Raw genomic sequence first — 23,951 nt, forward strand, 5'->3', positions numbered from 1 at the left:
GTAATGATCCTTTTGTATTGACTCAGCCAGTTGCTTGAGAGAGAAATCTTGAACTAGCCAGCCGGAGAGAAACTGAAATCCTGGCTCCACTGAAGTTTGTGAGCTTTGCCATTGACTTCAGTGGGACCGAGATTTCACCCCCATGTCTGTAGTCATGGCAGTACTGTATCATAAAGTGTGTGTGTGTGTGTTTGCTGCTGTTTTCAGCTGTTAATGAGCATTCTGACATGTGCCTTGAATCTGTGGTGCAGGGTAAAGCATGGTAATATATGTATCTTGTACACAGTGGCACTGAAACACTTTTAATAGTGGGGTGCTGGAAGCCAGCCCCCCTTACGTCTGTCTGCCCCCAAGCTGGAGCCAGGAGCAGGGCCGTGTCTCGGGGGGGGGGGGGCCAAGGCTGGGGCCACAGCGGGGAACGGGGGGGGGGGGGGGTTGCGGATTCCTGCACCTATGCTCGTACACCAGTAGCAGCAGTTGTGTTCTTTTAAAGTTATGTTCACCAGTTGTGTTTTCTCTGGGGGAAGTGGGGAAAGTCTCTAACAAAATATCACCCCATCCTCATGTTGATCTTCTTCTCCCTCTGTGCCTGGTTCCTTTTCTCGGCCCAGTAAAAATTGATTTCTCAAGAATACTTTATCAAGCTCTACCAATACATGTCACTTCCCTGCCTGAGCAACCTTTTTCCCCTTGGAGATGGGGCATGAGATCCTAAGCAGGGCTTGGGTACAAAGCTCTCTCCATAGGAATACTCTTAGCTGGGAGTAGGGTAAATTCAGCTCCTGTATTTCATCCCACCTCTTCTCACTCATCCAAGCAGGACCCCTTTCTCTTTTGGAGATGCCTTCCCAGTGCCAGTGGACCCCGACCCCTTCCAGCAGGCCGACAATGCACCCTTTTGTCTCCTCACCTAGCAGCCAGTGGGGCAACAGTTGGCTTTGTGTCCGTTTTCTCTCCACCCTTGGCTTGCCATTGGGTGCTGCACACTGTCCTCAGGCTGAGTCCCTTGCTCTGCTAAAAATGTCAGTTAAAAGGGGTTTATCTCAACCAGCATTAACTACAGGAGCCCTCATATAAACAATTTCGGTGTGTTTTTAACCCTTTGTGGTGTAACCCTACATGGGCTTCTCCGATTGAATGGCGTTGAAAGCATTGCCAGTAGTTCATATATCCCAGGACTCCCAGTGGTGCCAGCAGAGATGCTGAAGGGTGGTAGCAATGGTGAGACGTTCTTAGAAAGTTTTGCTAATGTAGACAGGAACTGGGAGAGCAGAGCTACAAGGAACGGTGTGTGTGGGGGGGGTTCTTGCTCCCAGCAACAAGAAATCCACGGTCCCTTCTAGCACAGTGATTCCTCATGCCTTTGTGAAACGCTTAGGAACTAGCCCCTCGCTAAGGTGTTACATACTCAGATTAGCCAGCATCCTGAGGTTTAAAGGTATGTCTACACCGCAAAAAAACCACAACACTGCAGCAAGTCTCAGAGCCTGAGTCAACTGATGCAGGGTCATGGGGCTCATGCTACAGGACTAAAAATAATAGTGGAGATGTTCCTGCTGGAGTCTGAGGTCTGAGACCCCTCCCCCCTCACTGGGCTCCAGCCTGAGTGGAAACTACACTGCTACCCCAAGTCAGTTGCTCTGGGCTTTGAGATTTGTGTGTGGTTTGGTTTGCAGTGTAGATGGACTCTGAATCTCAGACCCTGACTGGGCAGAGCACATAAGCACTTGTTACAGTGCTCTTCTGAGTCAGGTGGTCTAAGTAAGATTTCTCATGTCCTGAATTTCATTACTAAAAAGTAAAGAGGCTGAAGGCTCGGGTGAGAGTTTGGATGCATGCAAATAAGCCTGGGGTATTGTATTGCTACATGTGGATCAATCACTTTTCTCTTTTGTTTTACAGAAACAAAGCCCTTCACCTTGAAAACGAGCTGGATGTTTTTACAAAGCATTTTCTTCAGCAGAATAAATAGACCAACCTCTTTTCATTGCTGGCTTCCTTGGGTAACTGCCTGTAGGACAAAATTATAGAATGACACATTGCTCCCCTGTGGAGTTACATGAAATTACTTATATTTTTAAAAGTACCTTGATTATACTTGTCAGATACTGTAACGTCCAGTTCACACTTTTGCAATGAACTGTATCTCAAAGCTCTGGTAAAGAGAAATTTTGCAAGAGCAAAATGATAATTTATATTTACTGACAAATACTGAATTTATTCTTCTGGAGACTTAAAATAAAAAAAATAAACCCTGTATTATTTTGTTTTAGTATTTACCAGTGGCAAATCCCACTTTCCTGGCATCCGGGAGTTATGTAGGGAGAGAATCCATCATTTCTTCTCTCCCTCACATCAGTATCAATGTCTCCCAGTTCTCTAGAAATAGCTGGTGGTCCTGCTTTTTCATATTTGTTTTATGAATGAGAATATTAGGTGAACAGCTCTAAAAGTGCTTCTTTAGATTATTTGAATTCAGATAAAATCAGTTGGGCTGGGCTGTTACCCTACTTCTGTTTATAGATAGACCTGCAGACATGATGCTTTCAAGTAAACTTGATTCCTTGTAGGGATTTTGGAAAGCTTTAAAAATTCAAGCATGCTGCAATGATGGAATGGCAGTGTTCATCAAAGTAAGTAATGTGTATAAAGTTCAGGTGAATCTGTCCTGTGCAGCATGCAAGCCTCTACCTACAACAAAGAGGGGGCTTCTGCTATACAATTGATCTACACATCCCAAACTATGCAAAAATTCAGCTTCAGTATCAAAGTTTTTATCTAAGCACACTTGGGAGGGCATGCTATTTTCTTGTCACCTGGGCAAGTGATGTAGCCAAGCCTTCAAATATTTCTCACTACATCATGAATACCTGCCATGTTCTGGTGTGAGCATTATAAATTGAATTTCTCTTCAGACTGTATACATTTGGGAAACAATATTGCATTTACCTGTGGATACTTTCCATATTGTTTGCTTCCTTCCCCAACTACTTGGTTAGGCACTATCTTAAGTCCCTGAATTATTTAGCTGCCAACTGCAGGTATGCCTTTTTTAAACCTTGGCCACTAGCTCCCTCTGTTCTAGCTGTGTGTGGATGTTTCCATCTTAATCAGCTTTTAAAGGGTGGTAGTAGGCCAGGGACTGTCAATAGATGTTAGCACTGATACCCAAGTGCTTCCTGATGCAGACCATGTGCAATTTCACCTGTATTTTATAAACAGGCTTTTAAAAAATATTTTAGGTGGTGAAAGCCTTCTGAATATTTATATATCCTTTATGAAAGTGCTTAATGCTGCAAAACCAGGTTTAAAACCAAACTTGAGTGACTGGTGGCTTAAGGCACATTTTTATGGTTGCATGAGTACTTGCTGGGATTTTCCACTAATTTACAAAAAAGGGCTAATGAAATGCACTGTTTTTTAAGAACAGGAGTACTTGTAGTACCTTAGAGACTAACAAATTAACTAAAGTGCCACAAGTACTCCTGTTCTTTTTGTGGCTACAGACTAACAGCTGCTATTCTGAAACCTGTTTTTTAAGACTTACTCAATACTTTATTTTACAAGCAGGAAGTGATCACTGAGAAGTTGAGTATACTGCATGCTAACTTTCTCCCTTCCAAGTGTTTCAGGGTCATAATTTTCCTTATTGTTGTGGACATTTGAGTATGCTACCAGCTAAAGATGTTAAGATGGGCTGCAGTCCAGCTGGTTAAATGTACAGAAATTATGCAAGGAGAAGAGTTGCAAATGTATTTATAAGAAGTTTATTCTTTGAGAGCATTTCTAGACTGGTTTAATTTGGGGGGAGGAAAGAGAGGAGAAGAGTGCTGCCCCTTTAACTCATTGAATTTAGTTTGGCAGATGAGTTGGTAACTTAGATGATGCACTATTCCTCATCTTAAACTTAGCACCTTCTGGTACACACTGCTTGTGAATGGGGTTGTCTTATTTGCATCTTGTATTCCTGGGAAGAGGGTAAAAAGCTCCTTCAGTAGCATATGGCTCACAGCCAGATTTTTATTACAAAAACTGTTCTAAAGCATGAGACCTGTGTAATTCAAGGTTGCTTTAGTTTCCACTTTGTCATGAAGTGTCAGAATTTCTATTCACTTACTGGTGTTTCCTATAGTTTTGTTGGAAGATGTCCAAGTGAGTGACCAAGATAGTAGCTGTGGAAATAAAATTCAGAATTCTTTCTATTGGAAGTAAAGTGTTAGTGTGGTTCTTTGGAAGAGTATGTCCTATAAAAGGAAGGAGATTGTTCCTTCATTGCTTGATGTGACAGCAGCTTCCTACAGATTACCGAGGTGCCCCCCCCCCCATTTAAGGGGGTATGCATGGCTGAGGATATCCTGCTCCTAGAGAGTAAGGCCGTTGGGCCGGCAGGGCCCCCTCCCTCCCGCCAGAGCGGCGCCCTGCTCTAGGGTATATATATCCCTGCTGACCTGACCCCTCCAGTTCCTTCTTGCCAGAGACTCCGACAGAGGGAAAGGAGGGTGGGAAGTGTAATGGACGTGAACAACATATCTCGAAGAACAACAGTTACAGAAGGTAAGTAACCGTTCTTTCTTCTTCGAGTGATTGTTCACGTCTGTTACACATTAGGTGATTCCCAAGCTTACCATTGGAGGTGGGTAGGAGTCAAGGTACAACTGACTGTAGCACAGCCCGTCCGACCACCGTGTCCTCTCTGGTCTGATGGTAGATCGCGTAGTGGGCTGTGAACGTATGTACGGATGACCAGGTGGCCGCTTTACAGATTTCCTGGATAGGGGGCTGTCGAGGACGCTTGGGCCCTAGTAGAGTGGGCCCAGATCTCTGGGGCCGGAACATTGGCGAGCTCATAACATGTGCATATATAATGCACAATCCACGCCGATAAGCACTGTGTCGAGATAGGCAGGCCTCTCATACGTTCTACAATGGCAATAAATAGCTGAGGTGTTCTGCGGAACGACCTGGTCCGCTCCAGGTAAAACGCCAATGCCCTTCGAACATCGAGGGTATGTAGGCTGCAGTGATAAGGGTCCGTATGGGGTTTAGGGAAGAACACTGGTAGACTAATGTCCTGTCCCATGTGAAACTGCGAGACCACTTTTGGGAGGAATTTGGGGTGCAGCCTCAGCTGCACCTTATCCTTGTGAAAAACTGTATAAGGGGGTTCTGATGGCCACGAGAAACGCCATCTTCCACCAGAGGCCACGGATGGTAAGAAGGAACTGGAGGGGTTAGGTCGGCAGGGATATATATACACACCCTAGAGCGGGGCACCGCTCTGGCAGGAGGGAGGGGGCCCTGGCGGCCCGACGGGAGCCGCTAAGGGAAAAAGTTTCTGACGTCAGTCCACGCGGCGTGTGTACACCTAATGTGTAATGGACGTGAACAATCACTCGAAGAAGAAGTAGGTGTTTAAGAGGGAAACTGACTCAGCTTGCCTAAAGAATTATGAAATAAATTCTAAATCCAGAATGCCACTCTCAAACCGGGGATAACATGGTCACTTGAAGCAGACTCTGCTTGTGAAGGACTAGGTGCTCTAATCATTACTGTAGTCCAGGGGATCTGTTCAAAAAGATGCACTTCAGCAGAGTTGGGGTCTGCGCTGTAGCATTTTTCAGATGCCTTTAATAGTATAGATTAGGCAATGCTATTTGTCAGAATCTGTCTTTGAATGATGACTAAGCCATAAATGTTACAAGTGTATTTATGCTATATCTTAAGGAACTTTTAAATATATGCTGGAAGTTATTAGTAAAATCCCCATATAAATACCCTGTAGGGGCTGGTGCAGAGTTGTATCTGTTGCATTCATCTTTAGAAGATTGCCATGGTAGAAGGAAGGTTGTAAAATAAATACACACACTACAGCAAGTCTGGTTAAAAGCACTTGTTTATTGGTTACAATATCAATTCATGGCAACATCTTTCACTGAGCCACTGTACAAATACAAAGAAAAGATCCATTGGGGGGGAGGGGGAGAAGCTATAAACAGAGTTCATAGCAAGTGATTTTTTTTAAACAGGGAAGTCTATATAACAGCCCTGTTATAGAACAAGTGGCACAAGTCCTTGTTTTGAATTAGCTTAAATAAAAGCTTTAAGACTGTTTCTGAATACATACACAATCCAAAGGCAGTGCAGAATCACTTCATAATTGGTAACATTACTGAAGTTTTCCATCAAAGTAGTCAGCAACACGTGAAAGTAAAATTAAAACCATTAGATGAGAAATGCTGGGCAATCAGAGTTAAGTGCCAAATTAAGAGTCAAGCATGTTTAAAAGAAATTAGTTTTGGACTCCTTTGGATGTAATATGTAGTACAAGTGTTCAGATGCTTTTTTTAAAAAAAAAGGAGAAACAAATAGAGCACCATTGTGTAAGTAAAACAAAGGCTTGAAATATCTAAGACTATTCCACTGAAGTCCATATTAGTCAAAACCTAAACATACTGTGTGGTATAAGAATGTCAGGCACATTTAATCTGTTATCAGTTATAATCAATTATTAACACTGTTCACACATTTACCATAACAACACTGCATTAACATTCTGCATGTATTTTACACAACCAGCAATTGGATAAAAAGGCTTGTGGTGCCTCTGAAGTGTAGGAAGTAGTTTTACCAGCATGCATGCCAGATTACTGTATACAAAGTGCACCATCAACCCATGCTTAATTACTTTTACAGGAAATGCTATCTCAAAATCTGTCATTCTGCTACACAACCATTTCATACCAACTATTTGAATTAGCCAATACCTATTCTCACCAACATTTTAAAGCACAGCACTAAATCTAGTGGAGGTGACAGTGTCCTCAACGAGGAAAGACTAAGCACTCTTGGAATGTTTTTCACAATATCATCATTTCACCCTAAAGTAATGTGAACTTCATGATGGGACAGGTGGTTACATTAACTGAATTAAAGAGTTATCTATTTCCAATCCATGCATTATAGTATGCACATAAGGACTAGCTGGTATGTCAATTCAGCACTGCCAAATCAGGGTCAACTTCTCTCCTCAGAAGAAAGCAGTTTGAATGAGTTTTTCTACTCCAAAAGGACTACTGGACCAGCAGTTCTGTTAGATACTTATGTGACATTCAGCAAGGCAGATGGTAATGACATTTAGGAGGAAAAAAGTCTAGAGAGGGTTGAAAGGAGATACACACATTACCCATACTAAGTGAATGTACATTAGCACAATGCCATGTCAAAGCTTTTTGTGGTTTCTAGAATCTCACCCAGTATTTTTACTAAAGTGATAAAGGCTGAGTATATCTGGGAGCAAGTTCAAACTGGAAGTTTGCTTGATCAGTATCCTTCACCATAAAGCTAATCAGCCTTAAAAAAAAAGAAAAAAAGTGGACAGCAGCTGTACCTGAATTAATCTGTCATTTCATCTGAGGCACACAGTTCCAGTTTCCAAGTGACAGCTTCAACCCGTTACCTTTTTGCTAGGCCATTTCTTTTAAAGTACATTTAAACACGGATTTAATATTAGAACGAAGCCCGGAAAGAGGTTACTTTCCTATCAATTACAACTTTTTGGCACAATGGTCATAACTGTTTTTAGTACTAAGTATGACTAATTCCAAAATCTCGTAAATATTTTTGTAACCACATAACGTATTTGAAATTAAGATCGCTCTACAGTTTGGCAGTGGTAAACTTTTCACAATAGTTTAATGTGTACCCCATTGTGCTGTAAAATCCACTACCTGTATTAAACTGGTTCACCTGCATATCTGAGCTTATATTAAGCTACAGGTATAGATCTTTTAGTCTAAAAATACCCATGGAGACATTTTCTTTGAGATGCAGGAGTCTAGATGAAAGCTTTCAAGTAAAACCTGCAAATGGTGGCTTATAGCAGAAGATGGGATTTGGTGCTTGGTTTAAAATTAAGCTGCAATTAACCTCTCTATCTTAATGAGTGTACCATCTTGAAAATTCACCCATAAGCAATGCTTAAAAAAAAATGAAATTGCTCATATAGGCCCATTATAGGACCTCAGTTTAAGATGTAATAAATGTCCTACTACTATACATGCTTTAAAAAAGGCAACCAATCTAAACAGACTTATACCAGGACTCCAACAGTAGCCACTATTTTGGTGTACATTCGCCCCAGGAGTTAAATATTTCCTCAGGTGTTGACAGCCCGTTACCCTTTTAGAAACCAAACATCTATACTGCAGTATAAAGGGAAATAGTTTATGATATTTAATTGCAAGTATGGGAAGTCACTTTACAACATTGGCAACTAGGTCACTTCAAGATGCACCTTTAATGAGAAACTATTTAGTAATTTAAATTTTTCCTCTAAGAGTTTACTAGCAAATTTTCAGAATGATTCACTCAAACCAGAAGCAGCTACAAGTTTAAAAATCAAAGGCACCATTAAAAAAGATCAAGTGTTCTGCCTGACCTCAAAGAGCTGCCCTCTTGGAAAAAGATACAAATATTCCATAAATAATTCTGTTAATGCAAACAGATCAGAAAACAAAATAATCTTGCTGAAAAGAAAATGCAAATGAGTTTCTGTGATCTACAGCATAACATGATTTTGGTCCTACACCATAATCTGCCTTTAGTAAGTGTATACTGCTCCAGCACGGGATGTGCTTTTTAACGGATACTTAATTTACTACAGTTGGCACATTTATTGGCACCTCCACCGTTGTAAACATGGCATATTTACAGGCACAGTCCGGAAGTACTGAAATTAGAATTACAAGTGGTAGAAACTTCACAAACAGTGGTCTCAGCAACAATCTCTTTTCATATTACAGAATGCTGGGCACAAACTGACCCAAGGACATTTGGATACATCGCACCTTCAGGTGGGGGCAGCAGATTAACATTAACTTTCGGCTTTATGGTAATTTGTTTAAATACACACATTTAAAATAAATCACTTTCGAGAAGCCAACAGAGAATGGCCCTTTCCTGAAAGTATCAGGTACTTTCATGCCCAACTCAGATTCCCCCAGGGACATCCATCACAAACATGGACACGCTGCCAGCACCAGAGTTAAGTGATCTTCATGGGTAGTTTCAAATGGGTTTGAGTCACATGATTTGTCATATACCTACACAATAAGAAAATGCTTACTAGCTCAAGTGCTCTCAGTGCCTTCCATTTTATAAGTGAATCATATTAAGATCAGGCATATAAAAGGAAATGACTATTTACTGTCAGTTTGCAGATTGGCATCTTATTAGATGCCAAAGCATTAGACCACTGCGGTTGAAAATGAACTAGCAGGATTTTAAATTTAGAGTGCAAAGTTTTTAGAGGGATCATAGAGATTATCAAAAAGGTTATTGTTCATTGTAGATAACATGGTCACTTCAACCATTACACAAGACAAGCATGTTCTTTTGTGAAATGTTAGGGTGAACCTCTAACTTTGCAGTTCTAGTAAGGGATTCACTGTACTTCCTAAGCCATCCGTAGGAAGCCTTCATAGAGAAACCCTCTTAAATCTCTTCATTTGCTGTAGTAGTTGAACAGCAACTTTGAAGAAATGGTAAAAGTATACACAATCTATTCAGTCAACTCCATGCTAGAATATCACCTTGCTAGCACATGGTAGCTGGAGTTTGCAGTGGATCAGAATCCTCTCATTTACAACTCCACTGTCAAAAGGAAAAAGCACTCACCCACTTAGTGACAGTAATGTGTTACTTGACTTATGTACTCTGTTCTTCTGATGCCAGCGTGTTAAAACCTTATTTTTTTATATTACATATATATGTACCTAATGGCATTAACATTCTCTTGGTGCTTGGAGGCCATGGCTGCTGATGGATGAACCAGGAACCACTGGCTGGAAGGAGTAATCCCCATGCTTAAATAGACAAATAGGTCTAGAAGTGAATAAGTAAGGCGCTAGGTATTACCACGGTCATCAGGGCCTTTTTAAAAAAAAAAAAAAAAAAAGTAGTAATTCAAATGCCTTCCATTATAAAAACACATACATACCATTGGCTTCACTTTATCTACAGTAAATTCACAAAAGCGTTTAAAACAGCAATCTAGTTCATCCACTACAGAACTCAGAAGTGACATCTCAGGTTAAATGCAAAGCTATAAATGTAGTTCCTTAAAAAATGCAAACATATTTCTTTACATACAGACAAATGTTACATGATTGGCTGCTATAATGTGTATATTCTGTTATGTACAAAAAAAGTACAGAATTAGCAGACTTTGAGCACAAGCAGAAATCCCTCGAGGACAATCTAACCAAACCACCAAAAACAAAAAAGACTGGCTCTTAGTTTCTCAGTCACCATGATTATGTGTGCTGGCCTGGCCCCTTTTTAAAAGTCAGTGATTTCTCCACCCCCACCCCTATTTCTTCACTTGATTTTTTTCTAGTTTACAGAAAGCCTTTTTGTGTAATAATCAGTGAATAGAAAAACTTCACCTGCAAATACAAGGTAGAAATGTTATTTCACAGCTATAGGCTGCAGCATTGATCTCTCCAGATCTCAATGGAGAATGTACATGTTTGTCTCCCAGTTAATTCCAGATTCTGAGAAAACTGTCCCAAGACCCTGTAGCTACAGCCATGCCATCATCAGTAACACCTAAACAGCTGACACGGTTGTCATGGCCGGCAAGGACACCTGGAAGAGAAGATGGAGGAGGTTAACAGCTGAAGCTTTTCAAGTTTTGTACATTACTTTTCAGGTTAAATTCACCTCAAGACACCCTGGAAGAGGTTTTTGTTTGTTTTTAAGAGTGGTTAAGTGACAGAAGAAGTATCCTCCTCTATGTTTTATCTTAAAAGCAATATTAGCTCCTCAACATTATGAGTTAGCTCCTATCTTGGGAAGTCCTGAACCCTTGAACCAAATATTTTAACTATTTTGCATTTGGATTTTCCCAGTATATGATATAATAAAGTAAATAAATAAATCAGAGGTGCTGACAATGTCTATAACCAAAACCAGACACGAAACCACTTACTGTACACAACAGAAAACCTCACATCTCTTTTCTAAACATCACTATTACCAGATCTGAAATTATGAAAAAATAAAATGCAAGAAAATAGGGATACAAATCCAAAAGTAAACCTTTACGTTGAGTAAAGGAAGCAGAGAAGATTTCACAATTCAACAGCAGCCGCAGGTATCATCACTGACTACCAGTGAACTAGTTTTACGTTTAGAAGTTAGAGAAAGTGGGATGTGTTCCATGTTGAGATCCTGCTAAAGAAAAAGAACTGCAGATACCATTTACCAACCTGCTCTTTCCCCCTTCAGAGTATCCCACACATTGCAGTTGAAGTCATCATAGCCGGCTAGCAAGAGACGACCACTTTTTGAGAAGGCTACAGAAGTGATTCCACAGATGATATTGTCATGGGAGTACATCATTAACTCCTGATCTGCACGCAGGTCAAAGAGTCGACAAGTGGCGTCATCAGAACCAGTCGCAAATGCATGTCCATTGGGGAAGAACTGAAAATGAAAATGAGACAGGAGTTTGACACCAGAGAAAAATGTTGCTCATGCACGGTTTCAAAAACAGCATGTAGACATTGTCTTTACTGAGATATTCAGATGCAGCACAATTTCATGAGCAAAAAGAAAAGACATCAAAATGGATTGTCAATAAAATACAACTGTTGTGCACACACAATTGTGTTTAACACTTGTAGCACAGTACTGACCAAAAGGCAGGTGCATTCAAACTTTGCCCAGCCAATGACTTCATTGGCAAATTTCAAGAGACAGAGGGATGCAACTAATTAACCACACATCTCATGGAGTGGAGCATAGCCATTTTTTTCTTTGGCATGAGCCATGGAGACTGGCCTGTACACAATGTTCCACCTTGAGCTGGTCAGTCAGGTTGCTTGGATCACAACAGAGGACTGCAAACTAGCACTTCAGCCTCCAAAATTCACACCTACTAAATAATCGGTATTAAGCACCTCACTGATTTAAATGTCAGTGAAAGGTACCAAGCACATTTCAGGATTAGACCCAAGCGTATGGGCTGCGTTTCTCCACAGATCATGCTGCTGGTATTCCAGAGATGTAAGAATTTGCAGTGTTTATAAAAGATGCAATGTAGGTTTAGATTTTTTTTTTTTTTTAAATTAGTGGAGATATCTTATCTCCTAGAACTGGAAGGGACCTTGAAAGGTCATCGAGTCCAGCCCCCTGCCTTCACTAGCAGGGCCAAGTACTGATTTTTGCCCCAGATCCCTAAGTGGCCCCCTCAAGGATTGAACTCACAACCCTGGGTTTAGCAGGCCAATGCTCAAACCACTGAGCTATCCCTCTCCCCAACCCATTTCATCACCCATTAAACAGAATTTGTGTCCTGAGGATCAGAATATAAAATGTGGCTGTGACAAACAAAGGAAATACACTCCAGTTTAGAAATATTACAAAGCTATTCCAAGGGTAAACATATTCAGCATTTTTAAGCACTAGTTTCACCGTTGGTTTCCAGAGTTTAAAGATGCCCTTTTCTACAGGAAATCCAAATACACACTGGTTAACATAAAAGTAAGAGAACTGACTCCATCTTGAAGTTTTATTCTTTACTACTTAAAAAAAACAAAAAAAAAACAAAAAAAAAAAAAACAAAAAAACCCAGTTACTTACCTTCTTGTAACTGTTGTTTTGATATATTTTGCATATGTCCATTACACTAGGTGCGTACACATCTCATGCATCAGTGCCAGAGTTTTCCCTAGAGATACCCACAGGGGTGGCCACACCTGCACCCTCGCATGCCGTGTGCCCTGAGCAGAGGGTTTACCAGGGTGGAGCCACCGCAGCCTACCTTCAGTACCTTCACACTGTATCTTCTTCTGTCTGGTGTACACCAAAGAGTGAGGTCAACCTAGCTATGTCGCTCAGTGATGTGAAAAATCCCAACCCCTGAGCAACGTAGTTAAGCCAACCTAACCCCCAGTGTAGACAGTGCTAGGTTGAGGGAAGCCTAGTTATTGCCTCTCATGGAGGTGGATTACCTGTGCTGATGGGAGAACCCCTCCCACTGGCATAGGTAGTACCTATACTTGAAGTGCATCTGCAGCTGTGTCCCTGTAGCGTTTCAAGTGCAGACAAGCCCTCAGATGAGACACTCCAATGCACTGGGGAAGGAGGGTGGGTCACGTCAAGAACATATGCAAGACATCTCAAAAGAGCAGCTGCAAGGAGTAACCATTTTTTCAAGCGATTGCACATGCCCATTACACTAGGAGACTCCCATGTAGTTTCCAACAGAGCTGGGACTAGGATTCTCATCAGAAGAGGGACTGCGGAACTGCTTTTCCCACATTTGTGTCTTCTCTTGACGTGGTAGTAATCACATAATATCTAGCAAAGATGTGGACTGAAGACCACTTTGCCTCTCTGCAGATGTTCACAATATCGATGCTTCCCAGAAATACTGCAGAAGCTGCGTGTGCTCTGACTGAATGCAAAGAGCTCTTTTAAGAAGATGTTAGGCCCTTGATCTTGTAGCACATGAAAACACAGCTGGCGATCCACTTGGATAGTCACTACACCGTTACAGGACACTCTCATTCGTTCTGCCTAGGAGATGAATAGCTGAAAATAGACCCAAAAGTGCTTTGCTCTATCTAGATAAAAAACCAGTGACCAGCAAACATCCCAAGCGTGGAACTGTTGTTCATCATTATGAGCACATGGCTTTGGAAAGAAGAACAATATATAGATTAGTCAAGGTGGAAATCAAATACTACCATGATGAAAAATTAAAGGTTTAGCCTAACCTGTACTTTGTCCCCCCCCAAATCCCCCCCCCCCCCTTTTTTTTTTTTAAGGTTGTGTGACACACTACACTCCAGAGGAGCACCCTATAACCCCCAGATTCATCATTTGTATATAGTTGTGATATTGCATACAAAGCATGCCTTGTAAGGTATCATGGGAAAGGTTATGATCTGCTGAAACCCATTGTTCCATCTAAATATATGTATCATTAATGCATATGAAGTTATGAGAATTGTGTTATATGGCAGTCACTAAAATATGCTGTGGGAAGCGCCCAGATACTAGCTCCCCAAAGACAATAACCAAGGGGATAAACTACCCGGGCGGGTGTCGAACCACCATCAGTCATTGTCCAGATAAGAACAGATTTAAAATTTTTATTCAAGTTAATGTTTAAAATTAAATAGACACAAGTTAAGAGGGAAGGTACTGTACATCTGGGGTCAGGCTTGAGTTATGAGGGATTACAGGTAACTGTTGCAAGGATGAAGTGATACATACATATCACATAACCAGCACAGACCCAGATTGGGGTGCAAGAGTTTTTTTAAAGTGTCAGTGGATAGGTGGGCTCAGGTACGCCACCCATGGGATTTATAAGGAGTCCAAGTCAGTATCGGTGCAGCAATGAGTACATGGGTGGGGTGCATCCCTTGGTTCGTCAGGGAAGGAAGTGGGCTATTTCCCTGGTCGGCGGTCTCAATTACTCAATGTGGTATTGACGGTGTCCTGTGACGTGTTCCATATAAATGTCTCTCGACCACCTGATGGGGTCGGACACCATGAGCTGTATCATGAGCCGAGCGTGGTGTCGACCGACTCCGCATGCTCTCAGTACCGGCTTGTTGTGGGGGTCCCACAAGTCCAGGGCTCCCACGATCAGGGCGTGTATCTGCATCTCATAGCCCTGGGCTCTCAGGGTCTCGGCCAGCAGGGTGTACTTCGACACCTTCCGTGCTCGGGCCCCGTGGAAGGCCGGTGACCGGTTTTCAAATGGCACCGTGACGTCTACCACAAGGACCTTCTTTTCTGCGTCCGTCACGACGATGTTGGGTCACAGTCTGCTGTCTGTCCCGGGGATGGCGGAGTCGAGGGAGTCTTCCCCAGGGACGGTAGGATGGCTTTCACCAGCCAGTTCTGGATGGTGGTGTGGCGGTGCCGCCAGGCTCCGGAGTGCTGTTTGCATCCACACAGGAAGTGGGGCAGGGTCTCGTTTGTGTAGCCGCACTTCCTGCAGCACTTGTCCCAGTTGCCGTGGCAGATGGCTCCGTTGAGGGGAACGCAGTTGAGTCGGGTCCTGTGGTCGAACCACCAGTTGGCGAACCTGGTGAAGCTGCCCCCGGGGAGGAAGTGGTTGCTGGCGTCCCACTTGCTGGACACCTCGAACACATTGCCCTGGTCCGGCTTCCGCTTGAGGTTCTCGGCATAGTGGCAGCAGATGGCGTCTTTCAGGGTCCTTTCCAGCATAGCTCTGGCGGTCAAGGGGTTAATGGTGGTGTGGTCCAGGGTCTTTATTCATGGCACCAGTATTCCCAGCACTCCTTGCACCACTTCCAGCCGCAGCCGATCCTCTTTCCCAGGCGTCTCGAGGCGTTGCGGGTGCGGGACCAGAGAGGGGACAGGGCTCCCCCCTCTCTCCTGAACTCAGCCTCCAGGGAGCCACTGAGGTAAGTGGCGACGTCCTGCTCGGAGGGGGCCCTGCTGAACGACCTGCTTGGTGAGTTTGCTAAGGCATTCTGAATCCCTGGTAGGTGTGATGCTCCCCTCAGGGATATGATTCCATAGTAGTGGTTGCCTGACTTCTGATGGCATCTCAGTAATAGGCAGGGACACTTCCCTTCTCTGGGATTAATTTTTGTACTGCAGTGGAGACAAAGATCTAGATGCCGTAGGCATCCCCCACTGTACCCAGTAGGGACAATGATAGAGCTGGTATGGTACTGGAGGCCACTTATGCCTAGATCAGGCCCTCCCATTCCTTTGATCTACTCTTGGCAGGATGACTCCTATGAAAGTGGGAACAATCCCTGGTTTTCCTGAAGTGGGAGACATCAGAACCCACTTCAGACTGAGGAGAAGTAGGAGTACTCCAAAGGCCAGGGTGGAGCGGTACCAGTCAGAGATGGGGAAAGTGATCTACAACAAGCCTTCAGCACCAGCAGCCATCCTGGGGCTTCCTGGGTATCAGGACGATGTGCTGAGGCAGAGCAGTTACCATTGGTCTTGGAGCTGGCATTGGGGTTAATGGAAGCAGCACCGAACCTGAAGTTGCTGGCACCATAACAAACCCGCAATGTGGAAGCCAACATGTGCACCACGTGCAACAGCCCCAGCAAGGTGCTGTCGGTCTAAATGATCAGTGAGGGTGGTACAGAGAAGCTCAGCAGATCCTATGAAGCTGTGCAGGCCTCCAGGGTGGCTGGTATGGGCCTTTGCCCTACTGTAAGCAAGGGCGGTAGCTCCATTGTTTGTGCTGAGGAAGCAGCCGCCCCCACCAGTCCTGGCACACGAACTGAAATCAACACTTCTGCTCTGAGAGAACCACTAAAATGAGATAGAGGGAAGCAAGGGGCCAAAGTAGGTACTCTACCTTTGATACCAAAGTGGCTAGCCTCTGAGGCTGAGGAATCCCATACCGAGTACTTTGACATGAAGTTGTCCTCCTCTTCAGCTTCGGAGGAGGAGGGCACTCCAAGCACTGATACCTCTTTGAGGACTGCCCGGTGAGGGGGATCTCCTCCTGTCTGTCCACAGGAAAGACTGGGGAACACTCGTGGATGGAGTGATTGAGGAACTCCCTCTATCCACAGAAGTAGTTCTGATGCTGGGCGAAGGGCGGCCTCCATGAGGATGCACCCGAGATGTTCTTCTCTTTGCTTCTTAGTTCTTATCTTGAAGCCCAGGCAAATCAGACACACATTCCTGATGTGACTTCATTCAAACACTTCAAACAGTGAGTGAGGATCGCTCACGGGCACTGGCTTGGACACGTAGAGCAGGGCTTGATGCTGGGGGACACTGACTCTCTCCTCTCCTCCCAACCCCCACTCCACCCAGTATCAGGCAGAGCTCAAAGTCCACTGAGAGTCTGAACAATAGATAAATAATGAAAAAGTAAAAGGGGTCCAAGAGATCCAAAAATGAGAACCACTAACAGCTCATTTAGAGTCACAGACTTTAAGGTCAGAAGGGACCATTATAATTGTCTAGTCTGACCTCCTGCACAATGCAGGCTGCAGAATCTCACCCACCCACTCCCGCAACAAACCCCTAACCTATGTCTGAGCCTCTGAAGTCTTCAAATCATGGTTTAAAAACTTCAAGGTGCAGAGAATCCTCCAGCAAGTGACCCATGCTCCACGCTGCAGAGGAAGGTGAAAAACCCCCAGGGCCTCTGCCAATCTGCCCTGGAGGAAAATTCCTTCCTGACCCCAAATATGGCGATCAGTTAAACCCTGAGCATGTAGGCAAGACTCACCAGTCAGACACCCAGGAAAGAATTCTCTGTAGTAACTCAGATCCCACCCCATCTAACATCCCATCACAGGCCATTGGGCATATTTACCGCTAATAGTCAAAGATCAATTAATTGCCAAAATTAGGCTATCCCATTATGCCATCCTTTCCATAAACTTATCAAGCTTAGTCTTGACGCCAGATATGGCTTTTGCCCCAACTGCTCCCCTTGGAGGGCTGTTCCAGAACTTCACTCCTCTGATGGTTAGAATCCTTCATCTAATTTCAAGTCTAAATTTCCTGATGGCCAGTATATATCCATTTGTTCTTGTGTCCACATTGGTACTGAGCTTAAGTAACTCCTCTCCCTCCCTGGTATTTATCCCTCTGATATAGTTATAGAGAGGGATCATATCTCCCCTCAGCCTTCTTCTGGTTAGGCTAAACAAGACGAGCTCTTTGAGTCTCCTTTCATAAGACAGGTTTTCCATTCCTCAGATCATCTAGTAGCCCTTCTCCGTATCTGTTCCAGTTTGAATTCATCCTTCTTAAACATGGGAGACCAGAACTGCACACAGTATTCCAGATGAGGTCTCACCAGTGCTTTGTATAACGGTACTAACACCTCCTTTTCTCTACTGGAAATACCTCGCCTAATGCATCCCAAGACTGCATTAGCTTTTTTCACGGCCATATCACATTGGCAGCTCATAGTCATCTTGTGATCAACCAATACTCGGAGGTCCTTCTCCTTCTCAGTTAATTCCAAGTGATGAGTCCCCAGCTTATAACAAAAATTCTTCTTATTAATCCCTAAATGCATGACCTTGCACTTTTCACTATTAAATTTCATCCTATTACTATTACTCCAATTTACAAGGTCATCCAGATCTTCCTGTATGATATCCTGGTCCTTCTCTGTATTGGCAATACCTCCCAGCTTTGTGTCATCCGCAAACTTTATTAGCACATTCCAACTTTTTGTGCCAAGGTCAGTAATAAAAAGATTAAATAAGATTGGTCCCAAAACCGATCCCTGAGGAACTCCACTAGTAACCCCCCTCCAGCCTGACAGTTCACCTTTCAGTATAACCCATTGTAGTCTCCCCCCTTTAACCAGTTCCTTATCCACCTTTCAATTTTCATATTGATCCCCATCTTTTCCAATTTAACTAATAATTCCCCATGTGGAACCGTATCAAATGCCTTACTGAAATAGAGGTAAATTAGATCCACTGCATTCCTTTATCTAAAAAAAGATGTTACCTTCTCAAAGAAGGAGATCAGAAGGAACAAGATTATTTGCAGAAGGAACAAGCTGACCGCATGCTCTGACCAACCGCAATAAGGAACTGAATGAAGGGCAGGACAGCTCTGCCACTTTATACTCCGCTCGGAATATGAGGGACATCATAGCACAGGAGTGGCCGCCTCTACTGGTGCTGCTAGGGAAAATTCTCCACCATTGGTGCACAAGATGTACATACACCTACTGTAAATGGACATATCCAATCAAGCAAAGATAAAGTATTATGAAGCAAAAGGAGGTCAAGCAGGTAAAGATGGAAAGAGCAGCAAACCATTATGACAACTTAGACTAAAGGAGGACAGTCTGAATTGTTCCAAGATCACTTAAACATATCTAGAGGATATGTATGATTAATAGTCATGAACTAGATTGCAGGTGGTTGGTCTTATCAAGATCTCAGATTCTAAGAAACTACATTCATTGTAAGTGGCCAAATCAGAGACTTGACGACTTTCCACCCTGTTTCGAAAACTAGATTATAAATTGAAATCTTACAGCTACACTTATGGTCTCCTCGCTCTCCATTTGTAAATAGAAATGCTCACTTACACAAACTGCGTTAATATCAGACACATGCCCTGTGAAAGACTGCCTACACATTCCATCGCGAATATCCCAAAGCTTGGAGGAGGCATCACAGGCACCAGAAACAAAAGTCCTCATGTCTGGACTTAGGGATAAACTCATCACATCTCCGGTATGCCCAGTGAAGGTGGTGGTCTGTTGACCAGTTTCAATGTCCCAAAGAGCACTGCAGATAAAACAGATGTATTTCAGCAATATAATGGGGTTTCTGCAAGTTTAGCTTAAAAACAATCAAAGCACTGAAGAAAAAAAACAAAAACAAAAAAAAAAAAAAAAAAAACCACCAACTACCCCCCACCTCCAAAACTCACCAGGTGGTGTCTCCTGAACTTGTAACAATTTGGTTGTCATCTAGAAAACGACAGCAGGACAAGTATCCTAGGAACAGAATAATGGCAGATGTCAATTTCATACCCCACTGTCGCAGTAAAAGTTATTCAAAACACCTTCTCAGTATGTCACACAACCACCACTTGATGCTACTTGTATTTTAAAAATAGCAGTACAGACGCCAAATTCACCAGAGTATGTACTGCTCCATTTGCTCAGATAGCTACTGGTAGCATCTCACTGACAGAACTAAACCAACACAGAATTTAGCATTAAGACTGATAAAGGCAAAATGAGTGACATACAAAAAGTGATTCCTAAATCTGATCAAAACCAAGATTAGACTATATTCCATTTTGCAAATTGTGAACACTTGTTTTCACTTTAGGGCACGCTGTGAACATGCTTGTGACTGTTTTACTTTGACTAACAGTAAAGAAAAATAAATGTAGTAAAATGCAGCTGACCTGTATGCCCTGGTAACTCTCTGCTCACTCTCACATTGCCCTCTCTGGTTTTCAAATTATATATGGAACAGATGTTGTCCAATCCACCACAAGCGACATAGTTGCCAGAAGGAGCATATGCACAGGTCATCACCCAGGAAGATCTCAAAGGAATGGCATGCATCTACAGAGCGACAAGGCATATTAGAACTACACCACATTTTAGGCAGTCACACTCAACCATAGCCATTCTTGTCCAACCTTCTGCATCTAGTTATCTATAATACTGCTTTAGCATTGTAGCAGATGCTACTAAATAAGATAGTGGGATATACAAGTAATAAAGAATCTGATTTTAAACACGCTTCAATTAGTGCTGAATATTTACTTAACGGATGGAAAAAATGGTCGCCTGTTAGATGTGTGCAAGTTCAATACAATCGTTTTTATAGTATCAGAGCTATTCTGAAATTAAGGATTACTAGTTAAACATGCCACAGGTTTCGTTCTATTCAAATTCCTCCCTCCAGTTGGTCTTCCTGAGCCAGAACCTCAACTGGGGTCGATTGGCATAGCTCCACCAATGAAGCTATGCCAATTGCCATTAGCAGAGGAGCTGCACCCCAGTCCTTCCTCGTTTGATCAAGATTTCTCACTCTCTCTGTCCCAAGGAGCTAAACATCTATTATAATGGATTTATATCAATTCTCTGTAAACCCTGGGATTGTGTGCTTCTGCAACAGAACAGCAGAGCATGTGCCACAGAAACAACAGCACAAGTAGGATGGACAGTTGCAAAAACAACAGTAACAAGGAGTTAGTTATTAAAACTCCTTAGAAAGATTCCCCACCCACCCCCGACACACACAAATGCTTGGCCAATGAACACCAGAGCACTGCCAAGCTTCCAAGGGATCCCATGCTAACCACATTACTTCTGCAGCACACCTTACCAGTGATCTCAGAGATAGTTATCAGAGGGTTATAAAAAACCTAAATATTCTTTTCTCCCAGCAAGCAAGCTACAGTGAACAGAAGCAAAGGCTCAACATATAGAAATAGGAATTACCCAAGCTAAAATGCACTTTGAATAAAAAGCTGGACATAAAAAATAATGAAAGCAAGCTAGTTAAAACTTCAACAGGAAAAAGTGATGGAGCCAATCCAACTAAAAGAAAAGTGGTACAGAAAGAAGGAACTAAAACAAAAATGTCACTTGTGTACAGATTACAAATATGGATTATAAACAACTCTACCTTGTTTGTTGTATAACTATCCCAAATAATTAATTTTCCATCTTGGGAAGCGCTGACTAGTAGCCTAAAGATAACCACAAAACAGAAATATTAACATGTTAACTTCTTGTCTATTTTGAAATTAAGTATGAGACAAGATGCATGAATGTCAAGTAATTCAGAAAAGCCTTTTCATTTTCTCCTTTTGTCTATTTTTAAACTTTCTAGGGCCAAAAGTTGGTGGACAGCTGCAAAGAACAATGTGTTGCTTGCTAGAAAATCTTACCTGAATCCATGGATAAACTTCCACTATTAAAACAAGCTAGAATAACTGACATTTAAAACTGCTCAAGCTATTTACAAATTTTATAACCTCTCCCTACTGGTTGTTTGTATCCTTCAGATTCAGTGTTTTAGTATCATAAATGTAATATAGATACTCCTGGTCTAGACAAGCCAGAACAAAGTATCACCAGGTACAATTAGCCTCTGGAATGCCTACCATATGTTGAGATGGCTATTGTTTGTTCAAAAAACTTTGGAAGGAGTTATTTTATATTTAAGAAGCCTTCCAGCATCACCCTTTTGTTCCATCAGAACTAATGAACAAGTTGCATCTGTTTTCTTCATTTACATATACCTTTTGGTAGTGGGGAAGGCACTGTAGACATTTTGAAGAGTTTTTGATAAAAACTTCCAATGACTCAATCTAACACATTATGCATGTATTTAAATCTTATTTGGCTTATTTGTCAATTCTTTTGATGAATTTCTTATACTAATAATCAGAACTATACTGAATTAGCTGCAGCACAACAAGGCAGACTACATTTATTGTTGTGATTTAGAAAACATTTTAATTTCACTGAAAAATATCGTTATTCCATGTCTTTACAGTGTTCTATTAACTTAAAATACATTTGCACTAAATCAACTATTTCAAGCTACATGACCTTTCATAGCTTAAGGGAAAATGTAATACAAAGAATTCTGAAGTTAAGTGCCACCCTAAACCAGGCTCTCAGATTTGAAGAATCTGTAATAGACCATCTGAAAGACCAGACAAAATACTTGTGGAAAATAAAAGTGAAGCATATATCCTTATAATGGAATGATTTCCCTTTTCATTATTTCTGTATGATTATAACTGGCTTTTAAAAGGAAAGCTGTAGTATAAACATTTCTCAAAATTTGCTATGATCTATGGCCCTCAAAAGTGTCTGAAGACTGAAAGTATGTCTAGACTGCAATTAGACACCCGCAGCTGGCTTGTGCCAACTGACTCAGGCTAAGGGGCTGTTTAATTGTGGCGTAGACTTTCGGGCTCGCGCACATCTACAGTGCAATTAAATAGCCCTTTAGCCCGAGCCAGCTGGCACGGACCAGCTGTGGGTTTTTAACTGGAGTGTAGACATACTCAGAGTGGTCCCACAAGATGTCTGGATTTTCTTGTAATAGACAAACTCAATAAAGACAATGGATTTATGGCTCATTACAACAATCTTTGACCGAATAACCTTTCTTTGTCCTATAACTGCAGACGTGTTAACTGCCAACTTCATTGTGGTCTCTTACAATGTGATAACTCCTTATGCTTAACAATCTGTTCCAACTTGTATTTAGCTGCGACAATCTAGCCAGATCTACACTGCAGATTTATACTGGTAAAACTACATTGACCTAATCCCCGGTGTAGACAGAGGTAGATTAACTACGCCGACAGGAAAAGCTCTCCCATTGGCATAGCAGCATCTTCACGGAAGTGCTACAGCAGTGCAGCTGTGCCATTGTAGCTTTGTACATGAAGACAAGCCCTTTAAGTACCTTTCCCAGATCTGAAGAGCTCTGAAAAAGCTTGAAAGCTTGTCTCTTTCACCAACCGAAGTTGGTCCAACAAAAGATATTACCTCACCCACCTTGTCTCTCTAGTAAGCCTACAATTCTTTCAAGAGCTAGAAAAGGGAGCCCTCTGCCTCCAAGTTCAAGAACCACTTGTACAAACCTTGAATCAGATCCCCAGTGCATAGCATAAATTTTAGCTAAGTGACCTCTCAGTGTACGTCTTGTTCGCATTTGGATTCGACCCACTGAGTCCAGACTTGTGGTGATCTGAACAGGAAAAAAAAACCACAAACCAATTATTCTGTATCTCCGAGATGGTCATAAATGTGTACAACACGCAAACTGCCAGGAACATAAAAATTTTGCACCACTAGAATTTAGACATACAACAGGGACTACGGTTTCCACAGAAACAGTGCACAATGATGCGATAGTGTAGCCAGTCGAAAGGTTTTGCAAGAAAATCAGGGTATCCGTGACAGTGAACGGAATGATGGTCGCTACTCTAAATGTTTCAGACTGTTTCAGGCACTTTGTAGATGGAGCTTCTGTATGTATTAGGTGTGAACTTTATTTTTATATTAAAGCTTTATGGAAGTTGACAATTCACACCCTCAAAATAATAGCCCCAGAAGAAAATGATCATTTAGCATTTATTCCAGTGTCATTTTTCGGCAGTCTGACAACTGCCACCTAAGAGCCCAGACCTGGATTTTAAATGAAAAACGTCAGTTTCCAAATAAAATGGACAGCTTATACATAGCTAAGTGGGAGCAACTCTCAAAGCTAAACCATTATGCCATACAGTTTCATGAAATATTTTAAAAGGTGAATTATGGAAAATATGTATAATATTTAATATAATATATAATAAAGAAATCTATCCAAGGTATTTCTGATGTATGTAGGTGTCTCATGGCTTTAGAGCTTTTTGACTGGCTGCAAATAATACCTGTAAAGGCC

At 42.2% G+C, this 23,951-nt stretch overlaps 2 protein-coding genes and 1 long non-coding RNA gene across 8 annotated transcripts in view; 2 read left to right on the forward strand and 1 right to left on the reverse strand.

Moving 5' to 3' along the window:
• The window catches only part of MFN1 (mitofusin 1), a 46,620-nt gene extending 42,412 nt beyond the window's left edge, over positions 1–4,208 (forward strand). For all 4 annotated transcript variants that reach the window (XM_034782739.1, XM_034782737.1, XM_034782740.1 and 1 more), the window contains one exon: positions 1,903–4,208. In XM_034782739.1, the coding sequence (XP_034638630.1) occupies positions 1,903–1,972 (70 nt within the window). In that variant the 3' untranslated portion in view covers positions 1,973–4,208. The remainder of the gene's footprint in view (positions 1–1,902) is intronic.
• Positions 4,209–5,875: 1,667 nt separating this feature from the next.
• Positions 5,876–23,951, reverse strand: part of GNB4 (G protein subunit beta 4) — a 120,892-nt gene continuing 102,816 nt past the window's right edge. For all 3 annotated transcript variants that reach the window (XM_034782177.1, XM_034782179.1, XM_034782178.1), the window contains exons 4-10: positions 23,149–23,255; positions 21,168–21,231; positions 19,933–20,095; positions 19,447–19,513; positions 19,100–19,301; positions 11,271–11,487; positions 5,876–10,647 (exon numbers count right to left, since the gene is read on the reverse strand). In XM_034782177.1, the coding sequence (XP_034638068.1) occupies positions 10,541–10,647; positions 11,271–11,487; positions 19,100–19,301; positions 19,447–19,513; positions 19,933–20,095; positions 21,168–21,231; positions 23,149–23,255 (927 nt within the window). In that variant the 3' untranslated portion in view covers positions 5,876–10,540. The remainder of the gene's footprint in view (positions 10,648–11,270; positions 11,488–19,099; positions 19,302–19,446; positions 19,514–19,932; positions 20,096–21,167; positions 21,232–23,148; positions 23,256–23,951) is intronic.
• LOC117883144 lies at positions 8,738–10,940 on the forward strand. Its single transcript, XR_004647192.1, has 2 exons — positions 8,738–8,852; positions 10,541–10,940. It is a non-coding gene; the product is annotated as an uncharacterized LOC117883144 (long non-coding RNA).

Source organism: Trachemys scripta, chromosome 9 (genome assembly GCF_013100865.1).
Source record: "Trachemys scripta elegans isolate TJP31775 chromosome 9, CAS_Tse_1.0, whole genome shotgun sequence".
Taxonomy (NCBI): domain Eukaryota; kingdom Metazoa; phylum Chordata; order Testudines; family Emydidae; genus Trachemys; species Trachemys scripta.